At 51.8% G+C, this 14,318-nt stretch overlaps 7 protein-coding genes across 7 annotated transcripts; 5 read left to right on the top strand and 2 right to left on the bottom strand.

The window, feature by feature from the left end:
* The first annotated feature begins 25 nt into the window (after positions 1 to 25).
* Positions 26 to 1,876, top strand: BO83DRAFT_408055 (MFS transporter). The gene is made up of 2 exons (XM_025534012.1): positions 26 to 371; positions 420 to 1,876. Exons 1-2 carry the CDS (start codon positions 214 to 216, stop codon positions 1,699 to 1,701), a joined length of 1,440 nt encoding a protein of 479 aa, XP_025388640.1. The 5' UTR covers positions 26 to 213; the 3' UTR covers positions 1,702 to 1,876.
* An 847-nt stretch (positions 1,877 to 2,723) lies between these two features.
* Positions 2,724 to 4,702, top strand: BO83DRAFT_426834 (lysophospholipase 1 precursor; the record flags this gene model as incomplete). Its single annotated transcript, XM_025535306.1, has 3 exons — positions 2,724 to 3,533; positions 3,586 to 3,725; positions 3,775 to 4,702. 3 exons carry the CDS (start codon positions 2,724 to 2,726, stop codon positions 4,700 to 4,702), a joined length of 1,878 nt encoding a protein of 625 aa, XP_025388639.1.
* A 213-nt stretch (positions 4,703 to 4,915) lies between these two features.
* Positions 4,916 to 6,082, bottom strand: BO83DRAFT_444754 (zinc-dependent alcohol dehydrogenase family protein; the record flags this gene model as incomplete). The annotated part of the gene is made up of 3 exons (XM_025536513.1): positions 4,916 to 5,086; positions 5,139 to 5,496; positions 5,564 to 6,082. Coding segments are annotated over 3 exons (1,037 nt in total), but the record flags the coding sequence as incomplete, so codon positions are not given.
* Positions 6,083 to 6,768: 686 nt separating this feature from the next.
* BO83DRAFT_378257 (uncharacterized protein) lies at positions 6,769 to 7,294 on the top strand. Its single transcript, XM_025531205.1, has one exon. It carries the CDS (start codon positions 6,856 to 6,858, stop codon positions 7,114 to 7,116), a length of 261 nt encoding a protein of 86 aa, XP_025388637.1. The 5' UTR covers positions 6,769 to 6,855; the 3' UTR covers positions 7,117 to 7,294.
* A 24-nt stretch (positions 7,295 to 7,318) lies between these two features.
* On the bottom strand, positions 7,319 to 9,500 carry BO83DRAFT_444750 (GMC family oxidoreductase; the record flags this gene model as incomplete). The annotated part of the gene is made up of 6 exons (XM_025536512.1): positions 9,420 to 9,500; positions 8,991 to 9,373; positions 8,913 to 8,942; positions 7,981 to 8,857; positions 7,423 to 7,924; positions 7,319 to 7,365 (listed from the first exon to the last, which is right to left on the bottom strand). Exons 2-6 carry the CDS (start codon positions 9,371 to 9,373, stop codon positions 7,319 to 7,321), a joined length of 1,839 nt encoding a protein of 612 aa, XP_025388636.1. The 5' UTR covers positions 9,420 to 9,500.
* Positions 9,501 to 11,285: 1,785 nt separating this feature from the next.
* BO83DRAFT_378256 (sterol desaturase family protein) lies at positions 11,286 to 12,370 on the top strand. The gene has a single exon (XM_025531204.1). It carries the CDS (start codon positions 11,314 to 11,316, stop codon positions 12,361 to 12,363), a length of 1,050 nt encoding a protein of 349 aa, XP_025388635.1. The 5' UTR covers positions 11,286 to 11,313; the 3' UTR covers positions 12,364 to 12,370.
* A 353-nt stretch (positions 12,371 to 12,723) lies between these two features.
* Positions 12,724 to 14,175, top strand: BO83DRAFT_378254 (ketopantoate reductase family protein). The gene has a single exon (XM_025531203.1). The coding sequence runs from the start codon at positions 12,758 to 12,760 to the stop codon at positions 13,787 to 13,789; it is 1,032 nt and encodes a 343-aa protein (XP_025388634.1). The 5' UTR covers positions 12,724 to 12,757; the 3' UTR covers positions 13,790 to 14,175.
* The last annotated feature ends 143 nt before the right edge of the window (positions 14,176 to 14,318 follow it).

The raw sequence follows: 14,318 nt of genomic DNA, 5'->3' as shown, positions 1-14,318 counted from the left end.
TCAAAGGAGCATCAAGCCTGATCAGCCTCGGTCTGAGCGCAAACCCTTTGCTCGTCCGATCTTCCCCTCCATTCCTTTCATCCCGTTCCTCCTTGTTTTTTTTTTTTAACGGACATCGGCTCCTCCCTTTCAACTTCAGTCTTCCTTCCCATTCCATTAACTTTTGAATCATTCTCCCTACCTTCTCTTTGGCGGTTACTAAACCAGTCCAAAATGGATGAGGAAGATGGCCATTGCAAAGAAACCGAGGTCACCGTCCAGTCGACGAGCCCCGTGGACTCGGCCGATTATGATCCTTTTGATCCCCAAACCCGCTCCACCACGTACAAGTGGATCACCGTCGTCCTTGTCGCGGGATTATCAACCATGGTGTAAGCTTAAACCCCCATCAATAAACTCAATGTCAAGGTGTCTGACAGTTGCGCCCGGGAAAGTCAGTTGTCCACCATCATAGCAGCTCCTGTCTCCCCGTCCATTCTGTCTGATTTCCATTCCGACAATGCCCTCTACCGCACCCTCATTGTATCCATCTGGGAACTCGGAGAAATCATAGCGCCATTGCTATGGGGACCGCTCTCTGAATTGTATGGCCGACAATGGCCTCTGAATATTGCCAATCTCTTCTTTGTGGCCTTTTTGGCTGGAACTGCTGCCAGTACCAGTATCCAGATGCTGATTGCCTTCCGGTTCCTGAGTGGTGCGGCGACCGCAGCATCAGCCATCGGTCCTGGTATCGTCAGCGATCTCTTTCCCGAGGAAAATCGCGGACGTGCCATGTCTATTATGTCCTTGACCGGTGCATTGGGACCAGTCGTAGGTCCTATCATCGGTTCCTATCTGGGTGAAAAAGCCGGATGGCGATGGGCATTCTGGTTACCGACTATTGCGACCGGGACTCTGTCCCTGCTCATTCTTGTCGTGTACCGTGAAACGTACAGCGTCACTCTCCAGAAACGCAAAGCCAAACAGCAGGGCCTCGAAACTGGCACTGAAAGCCCGGAAGATACAGAAAAGACGGCCAGCCACGTATTTTTCAAGACTATTCTCCGGCCACTCCGTCTGCTCATCCGGTCTCCCATGCTAATACTTGTTACCTTGTATCTCAGCGTGGTCTATGGTTACACCTACCTGGTGATGACAACCATCGCAACACTGTTCCAGGATGTGTACGGCTTCTCCGAAGGAGCATCCGGTCTAGCCTTCCTAGGACTGTGTCTTGGGCTCATTCTCGGGGCCTTCCTGTGCAGCTTCCTGCTAGACCGCTATGTGCGCACAGCCCGGGCACGGTCCGGCACTTCCAAGCCAGAGCAGCGCCTGCCCCCTGTCCTGATTGCATGCTTCATCATGTCAGGCGGCCTTTTCCTTTTTGGCTGGACTGCGCAGTACCATGTCCAATGGATTGCGCCAATTATTGGCACGGGCATCATTGGGTTTGGGCTGGTGTCTACCACCATCACTTTGCAAACTTACGTCGTGGACCTCTTCGGCATCTACGCCGCGAGTGCTACCAGCGCAATGCTGGTTCCCAGAAATGCCTGCGCCGCATTCCTGCCCCTTGCAGGACCGCCACTGTTCAAGCACCTTGGATATAACTGGGGCGGAACACTTTTGGCGCTGATTGTTTTGGTGTTCTCGTTGATGCCCTTGATCTTCATCAAGTATGGCGAGAGACTGCGGGGAAAGAATTTGCTAGATGCTTGAGATGTCGAGGGTGTCTGTATAATATGTTCAGTATGACAAAAGCAAAGCATGAAATGATAGTAATGATGTTGTTCTGGATTGATCCCACTTTCGCAGTTCTTCCCTGTTTTCGACGAGCAAGTCACGTTATCCTTCTGCACGGTCGCAAATGAGGCTGTGCTCCTAGGGCATCGATACAGAAACAGTCGCAAGAGATACCCTTCTTGGACTCGAGGATGATGCCATGCCCAAAGTCTAACACTACAGCAATGATGCTTGTTGGTGCCCTGTAGGCAGCAGGATTGTGATTCCCGCAGCCATCCGTGACGCTCCACCTTCCAAGCTTCTGACAGGTCCGTGCCAACTCATGATCCTTCCGATTGACCGCGGATAAGTATGTAATGCCCTGGAGGCGCAGTTCCAGACCAATGGAACGTCTTGTTGATCCTTGTGCTTTGACAATATTATATGACATGTCGATCGAAGCTCTTGTTGGTACCCGAAGGAGTATGGTTTGCCCTTACCATGGGTAAGGCTGTGAACTGCCTCAATTCCTATTTATTGATCGAGGCGGTTAGACCACTAGCTATGCAGATCGGCTCATCCCAAGCGGATTTAGTTGATCGTGGCGCCTTCACTGTGGATACGAGACAACGAATCGCAGACTCCGGAAACCCGTGGCTGGTAAAGTGTCCGCAATATGCGCAGCAGATACTTCTTCTTGCTTCCCTGTTTTAAGGGCTTCAGCTGCGCTGGGACGCTACTGCCATTCATACTAATCTCCAGGGCTGAATATGACGCACTGCTACGGAGTACTGCATACTTGTTTAGGAAGGCCTTGCGGGTGACCGATCACAGCGAGTTTGAATGGGTGGCACTGAATGCTATATGCTATACAGGCAACAACACCTCGATCTGAATACGGTATCCAGTATGTTGAACGCAACATTTTCATGTGTATATAATGGTCTGTACCTTCAAGTCTGAAACTACAATATTAGCAACGATCTTGATCTTCTTTCAGTCTCAGAACCATCGTTGCAATGCTACCGCTTCTAATCTCAGCAGCTGCTGCCACTCTTGCCTCTGCCCTGGAACTTCCCCAAGGTTATGCGCCAGATTCTGTCTCCTGCCCAACAAGTCTACAATGGATTCGACCGGCAGTTGGACTCAGCAGAGATGAATTGAAATGGGTCGAAGGGCGCAAGAAAGTCGTCCTGGGCTCACTAGTCGCATATCTGGAACGACTCAACCTGGACGACTTTGACACAGATGAATACATCTCGCGTCTCAATTACACAAACCAGACTCCAATTATGGGAATGGCCATCAGCGGCGGAGGTTTCGGGTCCGCCTTCACCGGGGCAGGTCTAATCCGCGCTTTGGATGACCGTCTTCCCGCAGCCACCGAGCAACGTACAGGCGGACTTTTGCAAAGCATGACCTATTTGTCCGGTCTGTCCGGAGGATCCTGGCCGGCAGTGTCCTTCCCATCCTACAACTTTCCTACTGCAGACGAGATTGTCGATTACTGGAAACCGGAGATTGACCGTTTCCTCACAGTCACAAACACCTCTGCTGAAGCTGCCACCGAAGTTGTTATGTTCGAACAGATTGCTGCAAAGCACATGGCTGGCTTCGAGATAGGTATAAGTGATTATCTGGGGCGGGGATTTGCGTATGAGTTCATACCCGGACAATCCGGGGGCCTCAACACCACCTTTTCGGGGATCCGCAATCTAAGCAACTTTATCAATCACCAAATGCCGATGCCTATCATCCACCTGGCTTCAGTTGAACCGCAAGATGCTGAATACTACGACCTTTTGGTGCCGTCATCTAATGGGACGATTGTAAGTAGCGCTCCTTTTCAATGAACTATCAATTTCAAGCTAATCCGTATAGTTTGACCTGACTCCTTTCGAATTCGGCGCTTGGGAAGGAGATGTGCATGCGTTTACACCCACTGAGTGGCTCGGAAACCAGCTGTCCAACGGAAACCCAGTTAATTCAAGTACATGCTGGAAAGGGTTTGATCGGTCCTCGTAAGTAACTCAGAGTATTTCGTCTCGCACGCTTCTAACCTCATCCTAGACTGGTCATCGGCACTTCTGCCGGCGCCTTCAACTTCTGGTATCTCGAAAGCGTCTCCAACGGAACCCTCGGCCAATTTGCCAAACGTTCCACCGCTCACAAGTCCTCTCTCGCCAAACGACTCAGCAAACCCGCCAACCTTGACGGACTCGTTGAAGCGTTCGCCGACACCTTCGATCTGAACCTAACAGAAGTCGCCTACTCAACATTCCCCAACCCATTCACTAACCTCTCCCTCTCCACCGGCAACGCCCACAAATCCTCAACCCTCAAACTCGTCGACGGCAGCGAAACAGGCCAAACGATCCCGCTCTGGGGTCAAATCCAGCCTGCACGCAATGTCGACTTCATAATAGCCTGGGACGACTCCCAAGACGCGGAACCATACTCCTGGAACAATGGCACAAACCTCTACAACACATACCTCGCCGCCAACGCAACAGGACTTCCCTTCCCCATAATTCCACCCTCCAAGACAATGATGAACCTGAACTACACCCTTCACCCGCAATTCTTCGGCTGCGACGCGAACCTCACTACCACAGGCGACGACCGTTCCCCGATTGTGCTGTACATGGCCAATGCGCCGTATAGCGCATACACGAATTTCTCGTTCTGGCAGACGGCGACGAGTCGCGAGCAGATGGAGGACATCTTCGTCAATAGTTTTGATATTGTGACGCAGGCGAATGGGTCGTGGGATGGGGAGTGGGCGGAGTGTATCGGGTGTGCGGCTGTGGAGAGGAGTTTGAAGAGGGTAGGGATAGAGAGGACCAGGCAGTGTGAGCGGTGCTTTGAGAGGTATTGTTGGGATGGGGAGCTGGATGAGAGGGAGCTGGCTGAGATGGATCCGGGGATTTTGGACCCAACGTTGATTTTGGAACCCGGGGTGGGGTTTGAGGTGTGGAATGCTACGAATCCTTATTGATTGTCGCTATGATTGGTGTTTACCTGAAAGCTGGAAGGGAGACAGTTTGTTTTTAGGGCTTTATGATTAAAGACTTGATGATTTGTCATGACACTATATAGACCAAAATGGTATGATACTGCTAGTTGGAGCAGGGAGAGAGAATCGCATCATATTTGTTCGAAGATTTACTCATTGTATCTTTGTTTCAGGACCAGTAAAGACATCTAGCTACAGACGCAACACTACCTTCCCAACCTGCCTACCCTGCCAAACATACTCAACAGCTTCTTCAGCTTGCTCAAACGGAAACACTTTTTAATAAGGTCATCGAGCTGCGTCTGCGAAGCCGACAGTGCCTCACAAAAGTCCTCCATATCAATCTTCGAACCCGCGTTAATGCCCCTTTACAGGTCAGTAAGCCTTTCCCATTTCCACTACTTCCCACAACACTCACCTGAGGTTAATCCTCCGATCAATAAGGGTTGGCACCAGCTCTCGCAGCTCAGACGGATCCTGTTTCCCAAGATATCCCACCTGACTGACCACCCCGCCACGACGAGTGCATCGCATACTCCTGACAAGGGATCCCGTTCCGCCATTCTCAACCACCAAGTCCACACCGACACCATCAGTAAGCTTCAACACCGCATCCTCCCACTCCGGTGTGTTTTTATAATTAACCGTCAAGATAACCGAACCAGAATACTTCTCCTTGATAGCCTGAAGCTTCGCATCACTCGACGAAGTCAGAATCACACGCAGACCAGCCGTAAGCGCTAAATTCAGCGCAAACATACTGACGCCTCCAGTCCCTACCACATCCATAAGTAAACATCCACACCCCAAATCAAACAAAGAGTAGAGAGACATAAAACTCACCCTGCACCAAGACCGTCTGCCCAATCCTCATCCCCTTCAACGCCGACCACGCCGTAACCCCCGCACAAGGAATCATCGACGCCTGCACCCAGTCCAAATAACTCGGAAGTTTACACAGCACACTTTCATCATAAACGATGTAATCCGCCATCACTCCATCTTCGTCAGCAGCCAACCACGACCGTTTCGCCGCACGCTCTGTAATCTGCTCGGTGTCTGTGATTGGCGCCGCGCGATCCCCAACAGCTAGGGTCTTCACTTTGTCCCCGGTGGCTATTACTTCCCCGGCGGCGTCGTTGCCCAGAATCCCGTGGGGGAGAACAGGCCATGGGTTCCCGCCGTTGGCGATGTTGGCGTCGCGGTAGTTGAGGGCCACGGCGTGGACCCGGACTAGGACTGCTGTGGGGGATAAGGGGAGGGGGAGTGGCTCTGTTACGATGTTCACTTTGGGGGTGTTGGGGGTGTAGTCGTCTGTTCGGCGGACGGCGCGACGGTGGGTGGGTTGTGTGGAGGACATCTTGTTTGGTGGATTTGATATGGATGGAGTATCTACGGAAGAACTATTGATTGTCTGTACAGATTCATGCTTTTGTCAGTTGTTATATTGTTATATACCCCGCGTTCTGGATGCTTTGTTGCTATGGTTCGGATGGGACAGCCGAGCCGATGGGAGAAAGGGCTTATGAATCAATCCTTGGGGTTTCCGAGATCCGACATCCGAGACAATACTCGGGTTGATAGGATAGCCATTGTTCGGGTACACAATTAAGGGCTAAATACAAGGAGATTGATTGCTCATGGAAAGCTACTTAGGATTTCTAATCCTCCAAGGATCGAGGAATATGTGTACTTTCTAGCCGTCCCGCGGCATACCCGGACAGTTATCATGTCTTCCGCCAGCGAGAGATTGGATCAACACACCCCCAGCCCGCGTCCTCAATTCCACTCGCAGCATTATGCTAGCGTTGACGTCAATTGCTATGTAATCCTTATAATAGCGCTGAATAATTATATATATCTCCTCGGAGCACAGCATTCTGTCCGGTCTCTGGAAGTGCCAGACATCGTCATTTCCACGTTAACTGGTAACTAATTCACTCGGGATGATATACCAATGATGTAATAGTGGCCATTACCAGATACAACAACCAGTATATAACCACCACCTTTACCTAGCACGTACTTCTATCAGATCATATTCACATAAACAATAGACGAGTTTCAATCAATCTAGAACACATCATTTACCACTCTCCTTATCCTTCAGCACTATAATTCCACCGCTATCCATCATGGCCGACCAACCCCCCATGGGCCGCGACTTCATCGACGCAAAGAACGTCGACCCTATCGACCATAATGACCAGACCGATCCCGAAGACTCCGCTAGCCAGCCTCGTTTCCCGGGCCCCGGTTCGAGTACAACTGCCCCTTCTACTTCGAAGCCGCATTCGAACAAGCTGTTGAACAAGCTGGATCCGCGATACGACAGTGATGTTTTGGAGTCAGAGAAGCAGGAGAAGGAGAAGGTGCAACGGAGGGGATGGGATTAATCCTGCTTTGATACTTAATTATGTCGAGATAGATGGGAGGGAGAGAGGAGGATGATGTCTTATGATCATGTATACATGTTTTCGAGTTTCCGGAGATGGTCTCCCTGATAGTATTATACTCATAAGTTATGGTACTCCGGTTATATATTGTACAATATATGAAGGAAGAATACGAAAGAGCTCAACTTATGAAGGATAGAAATCACGCCCCGTTGATAATTGCGTTGGCGATCTTCTCCGCAAGCATATCTTTTTCACGTTAGTATTTGATCCTCATCGAAGCACAAGGTAAGAGGTATAACTTACAGACGGTAGACTGAGGGTGTCCCGGCGGCAAGAACGGGAATGCAGACGCATCCACAACTCTCACACCCTGGACTCCATACACCCTAGCCTGACTATCCACCACCGCCATCTCATCATCAGACGTGCCCATCTTGCATGTACAAGCGGCATGCCAGAGCGTCATGACGTTATCCTTGATCCACTGGAGGATCTGCTCGTCCGACTGTACCTCCAGACCGGGGTTATACTCCTTACCAATGATGACGGGCGCCATGGCCTTGCTCTGGAAGGCCGCGCGAACACGCTTGAACATGGCGATAGCGACTTCCTGGTCGGATTGAGTTGCGAGCCAGTTGGGGTTGATGACGGGGAGGTCATCGGTATCAGCAGAGCGAAGCGTAATGTTGCCGCGGGAGGTCGGGGTGATGAGTACCGCCAGCATGGAGGCGTACTGGTAGCCGTCTTGGGGCTGTGTGGTGAGAAGGTTGGACACGTTGCCCATGTATCCGGCACCGGAGATGTACTGTATTCCATTAGCGTGTCTGTAGTACTATGCATACATCCATAGTTTGCACATACCTCCGCCTCAGGCCAATCACTCGGGAAGGAAGCCAGTTGCTTGGTAGTCTGGCTGCTGAATGCACTACGCAGGGCCGCCGGGATCTTCTCCCAGGCAAGGTAGTCCGAGATAGGGTTGGTTAGTGGGCCGTTGCCGAAGCCGACCATGTTGATAAACTGGCCGACAATACCTAGGAAGTCATTGGCGATCGCGGTGAAGGTCTGCACGTTGACACGATACGAAGGCGCAAAGAACGGGTGATCCCACATGTTCTGACCCACGCCCGGACGGTTAGCTACGACCTGAATGCCGTGTTCCTCGAGCTGGTCTTGCGGACCAACTCCAGACACCATGAGCAGCTGGGGAGACTGGAAGGCACCCGCGGAGACGATGACTTCGCGGTTTGCCTTGATGGTGAAGATGTTACCCCCGGAGCCCTTGACCTGCACGCCGGTCGCCTGTTTCTGGTTGTTGAAGATGATCTTCTTGGCGAGGGTGTTTGCGTACGTGGTCAGTGTCGACGGTTTGTTCGCAAGGAATGACTCCTCGGAACTACTCCGGAGCTCGCCGCTGGGGTCGATGGTTGATGCGCAGTACTGGCCGCCCATCAGTGAGCCCAGGTTGAAGTCCTGCGTCTCGTTGATACCAATGGCTTTCATGCCGAGGTCCATCCATGTCGAGAAGGGCATGGCGTAGTTCGCGTACGACACCTTCAACGGGCCACCAGTGGATTCGTACGCACTGGCATCATAGCCAGCGGTGGCATTCTTGGCCCGGATTTGAGCGTTGGGGGGTGTGAATTTCACGCTGGTCTTGTAGAAGGGCAGCGTCTGGTCGAAGGTGTAGCTGCTGTCGTTGACGGCAGTGGCCCATTGCTCCATGGACTCGACGGTCGGCCTGGCAGACCGTTAGTGGGGTCATTTCTGAAATGTTTCCGAGCAGAAACACATACCGTTGATAAATCATAAAGTTCATCGCGGAGCTGTATATGCGTTAGCTTTGTCCCTTCTGAGCGATGTGCGACACCTACGATCCACCCCAGCATTTCCCCCGAGCATAGTGAATGGACCGGCCATTCGCACCAGGGACATTCTCTGCGACGAAACCCCAGTCGTGAGCAGCAGCAGTTTCTGGGTCCGACCCAACTGGAAGCACGTCCGCAGCAGGCACCTCGGCCACCGACTCGAATTCATATGATCCTCCAGCCTCAATCACTGCCACCTTGAAATTCTTCTGCGCCAGCCGAGTTGCAATAGTGTTTCCACCTGTACCGCCACCAACGACAACATAATCGAATTCCGATTCACCAAACAGGCCACGCTCGTCATAGTTGTGCGAAAGAGTGTCAGGGTTGGCAATGGTCCCGGTGACCATGCACTGTAAAGCGAGTGACAAGAGAACGCGACGGATCATCTTAGAGAATTAGTATCACGATATAACGCGCTGCGAAAGGACTTACAATGAGTGAATCCGAGGGAGTGACTGGGATGGACACGGAAAGAACGACGCGCTTGGCAGGGAATGGTGTACATTCCGTCGGCATCAGGGGTTAAGTATGCTGCATGATCCCCTTCGGTCCGACCAAGCTGAAGTGCTACCTACCATTTAGAACTAGGTTTCACCTGCCTGACCCCTGTCTGGATGTAAGTTTACAATCACAATCGAGCACACGGACATAGGGTTCCTGATGCCAGATTGGGGTCAGGATGAAACGGCTATCCGGGCGGGTGGAGATCCCCCGGTCGGAGATGCAGTTCAATCAGGTATGGCTGCCTCATTTATCGGGCGGGCGGGCGCAATTTTGGGTCGCCCACATGGATTCTCCCAGCAGTAATTAGGATAGCTCAGAACCTAATATTTGTTGCTCCTGAGTTCTGGTTATATCTGGCCTACTGCGTTGTTTGTTTTCCTTCCGGTCGGATGATGTGTTAGGGTTCAGCGGTCGTCCGTTATAACAGCTTTGTTGCATTATATTACCGTCTGTTCCGATTGATTATTCTGAGATAAGGATCGTCTGCAATACAATGATTGAGATGGTATTCTCTTCTTCTGTTCTTTCTGGCTACTAAACTGGCTGTACACCAACACAATGACTGAAAATCAAGCGTGTAGGTCACTCGTTACCCCTGGCTAGAGCAATTTCCCGTGTTCCTTTCTGGTGACAATCCAGGGCCACATACAATGACCTCTAGATGTGTGTGGAATGGTTGTAGATATAATATGAGTCTTGTAAGTGAGGATGTAAATATAGTAGGTCAACTCGTGCTATTGATGCGTTGGTGGCGCCTACACTTTGTTTATGCATAAATCAACGTGTTATAGGCCCACACTTCAGCACAGTCGAGTAAAAGTACTGTTAGATCAACAACAGTTTACCAAGTATGGGCACAATTCGACAGATTTCGCTAGACTTCGAGATTTGCCCCTACGGGCTGCTTTTACCAATTTCAGCAGCGTCATGTTCAGGTGGTTGCCAGTTGCCAATCCCGAGGCGCCAACCCAGATTTCCCAATGCGGTAATGGTCGCGAACCACTCTGCTGCAAGCTGCAACTTCGAGTGGCTGTCACATCTGTCCCAACACCATCATTCACTGGCCTGTCTTCAAAATATAGTTTCAAATTCTTCCGATGCATAGTCAGGATGTAAATTCCTTCACGGACCTGATCAACCGTTCAGGTGTTCTCACGAGCAAGCATAAAGCAGCATCATCCACGTTGATTAAGATGACTACGACCGATACATAGCAGACCCTGGAAGGCCAACAGGCTGACGAGATACTACCAGCCCCAAATAGAAGCCATGCGTAACAATGAGATAAGATGACATACTGTTAAGAAGCACCATCTCATCAGCCCCGTGGCAACTGGCCAAGTGGAGAGAGCAGACATCACATATCGATCAGTGGCCGCAATCAGGCTTCCAAGCCGCATGCCACTTCATCCCAACATTCCAGACACAAATCCGAGGCACACCTTATTCCCAACAAGAAGCAACCTTCATGTGTCAAAGATCCTCAGTTGAGTCAAGCGCTGAGCCGCTACGCCAACCAACGACGGGCCTTCTTTTCGAGTGATCTGCAAAGCCGCGGCGATTTCCCCTCGTTAAGCGGCCTAACGAACCCCAAAACTTAACCCGTTCAGAACATCCGATGCCCACATGAACCCCCCCGGATTCTCAATCACATGCGATTGGCAAGAGAAACTTGCCTATTTGCGTTCGGAGATGGCCTCCCCCTGCAGTGTGAAAATCCGGCACTCCAGCAGCCCTATATATCCCATCCCACCCCCTCCTCCTCCCCCCCCCAACCAGGGTATCCTCGCAGATGAGTTGACCACCACCCTTACCACCCATCATGAGCGGTACACACCCCAATCCTAAGGATTCAATGAAGTCTACATGGCGCCGGCTGGATCGCGCCGAGTGGAGCGTTTGGCACTGGTTCTTCGAGATCCTCGGCGTGCACCCTAGCAACCTCGACAAGGAGGTCCCGGTGCATCCAAAGACCGAGAAGGTTCCCTACATGGGATCATGGTCTCAGCACCTCTGGATTCTCTACCACGCCCTCCTCCCTCTCGCGGTCCACCACGTCTACATCTCCTACACGGGCCACAATTTCACCGCCGTGGGCGCCTTCATCCTCTACTCTGTCGCCTTCAAGCTCATCGCCATCCACCAACTCCACGTCATGCGCCGCATGGGCCACGTCCTCGGTTTCCTAGACGGCGACCAGCACGGCCGTGACGGCGTCCCCGACGTCGGAGTAGCCAAGGTCGTCCGGTCCCTGCTATCGACATCAACCTTCCGACCCATCATGACGGTCTTCCTCAGCTACCGAGTCAGCCAAGCACCGGCCCAGATGAGCTGGGGCTGGCTACCACTCGAAATCGGACTATACGGCATCATCCTCGACTTCTGGTTCTACTGGTACCACCGACTGATGCACGATGTGGGCAGTCTCTGGAAATACCACCGGACGCACCACCTGACCAAGCACCCCAACCCACTCCTAACCCTGTACGCGGACACAGAGCAGGAGTTCTTCGACATCGCGGGCATCCCGCTGATGACATACTTCAGTATGAAGCTGATGGGAATGCCGATGGGGTTCTATGAGTGGTGGATCTGTCATCAGTATGTGATGTTCGCGGAGTTGGCGGGCCATAGTGGATTGAGGATGCATGCGTCGCCGCCGTCAACGCTGGATTGGTTGTTGAAGTTGGTTGGGGCGGAGTTGGTGATTGAGGATCATGATTTGCATCATCGCAAGGGATGGAAGAAGAGTCATAATTATGGAAAGCAGACTAGGCTGTGGGATAAGATCTTTGGAACGTGTCATGAGCGGATTGAGAGTCGGGAGGAGAATGTGGATTATGAGAATCCGGTTAGGATGCCGATCTTTTAGTGTTGTGTGGGGGAGGGAATAGAAGGGGGGAAGGAAGATAAGTTTCTAGGGATGGGGTTGTATTTATGGATGGGAAAGATTGTGATTTATTGTTCATTCTTGCGGGAGTTGTATATAATGGTGACTTTATGGGATGGAGACTAAGTTATGAATATATGCCTTGTTATTTTCATCTAAAGTATCATCATATCAATTAGAGTGATAAACAAGGGGTGCAGGAACCAGAACCTTGTACTAAAGAATAAGGGGCACTGCCCCGCATGCCTCTCCGCAAGCGAAGGGCACCAAAATAGCCGCGGAGTTATTTCCGGTAAACAGATGAACAAAACATTCCAATCTTCCCACCGATCACCTCACCTGATCGCCAATTCTACCATTGTGTGACACATGCACAATGGCATCCCAGCGGATTCACCTCATCGGACTTGGAAGCATCGGGACCCTTATCGCTCACTCGCTTCGCTCCCTCCCCGCGCCCCCGCCTATTACCCTTCTGCTCCATCGCGAGTCGGCATACCACGGCTTTCTCTCTGAGGGGAGCAAGCTGCGTCTCCAAATTGGAGAAGACGGACCAACACAAGAAAGTACCGGGTACGACGCCGAACTCCTACAGGGTGAATCGCCCATCCATCACCTAATTGTTGCGGTCAAGGCGAGCGCAACCATCGCCGCTCTCAGATCGATCCAGCACCGGCTCGGACGCCATTCCGTTGTCTGTCTCTTCCAAAATGGTCTAGGGCAGATCGAAGAGCTCAATGAGCGCCTATTCACAGACCCGCTGACACGACCGACATACATGTTTGGCATTACGCGCCATGGGGTCTACAAAAAAGCGCCGTTTGAAGCTGTGCTGGCGGGGCTGACCGGATCATGTGCTCTGGGAATCGTCAACGATGGCCAGCAGGCATCCTCATTATCATCTCCATCAACAGCATCCGTCCAATCTCGATTTCTCATCGACCGGCTGGTCGAAGCACCGATCGTCCGATGTTCCGAACTGCCGTGGATGGGGCTCCACCAGGCCCAGCTGCTGAAATTGGCGACCAACTGTGTGGTCAATCCATTGACGGCACTGCTGGATGTGCGGAACGGCTCGCTGTTAGCTAACCCCGAGCTGCAGGAGATGCAGCGTCAGCTTCTCCAGGAGATCTCGCTGGTGTTCCGCCGTCTTCCGGAGCTTCAGAGTCTTCCCGACATGCAGGAACAATTTTCCGTAGCCAGACTTGAGGAGCAATTGATCGGGAACATTGAGAAGACGGCCAGTAATTCCAGCAGTATGCGGGAGGATGTGCGAGCAGGTCGAGCCACGGAAATTGCGTTCATCAATGGATGGATAGTGCGACGGGGCCAGCAACTGGGGCTGGAATGTCCTACAAATCGGTGCCTGACCCAGCTGATCCTGGCTAAGACTAGCCAAGGACGCTAAGGCCGGCGAGAAATGGGTGTGAAAAGGGGACACTGGGTCCAAAACAAAACAAGCATAAGCCCCCAGCAGGCTGAAATGGTCCACGGTCCGTTTTCAGTTTGCGGTATCAGGGTTAGACCAGCAATAGACAGTACACCGGTAGTCGCTAGATGACTACTACTGTACTTCTCATGAGCATGCTAACTAGTACTAGTATATACGTCTCGAATAAATGATAGTCAGGGGTTCATTGATGGATCATATGTCCACATTGAGCAGCATGTTCTTCACCATCAGGCACTTGGGGGCCATTGGGCACGGCGTCCATTACTAGAAGCGGATCGATAGTGCCAGAGTGGTCTGGCTGGCGGATCGAACCAGGCGAAAATTCTATGCAAATCCTGCAAAAAGATTTGCAGGCCTGACTAATGACTCGTGCGCATGACGTCAGGGAGGCGGAGTTCAGCCTTGGCGTTCGAGGGGCTCTGCATCTGCTGCCTCAGGCAGCGATCACTCAACCCCTCAGAAATCTGGCAAATATTGGGAATTA

The sequence above is a fragment of the Aspergillus eucalypticola genome (assembly GCF_003184535.1).
Source record: "Aspergillus eucalypticola CBS 122712 chromosome Unknown BO83scaffold_11, whole genome shotgun sequence".
Classification (NCBI taxonomy): domain Eukaryota; kingdom Fungi; phylum Ascomycota; class Eurotiomycetes; order Eurotiales; family Aspergillaceae; genus Aspergillus; species Aspergillus eucalypticola.
The sequence above is the reverse complement of the archived record's forward strand: the minus strand, read 5'-3'. Positions and strand labels throughout refer to the sequence as shown.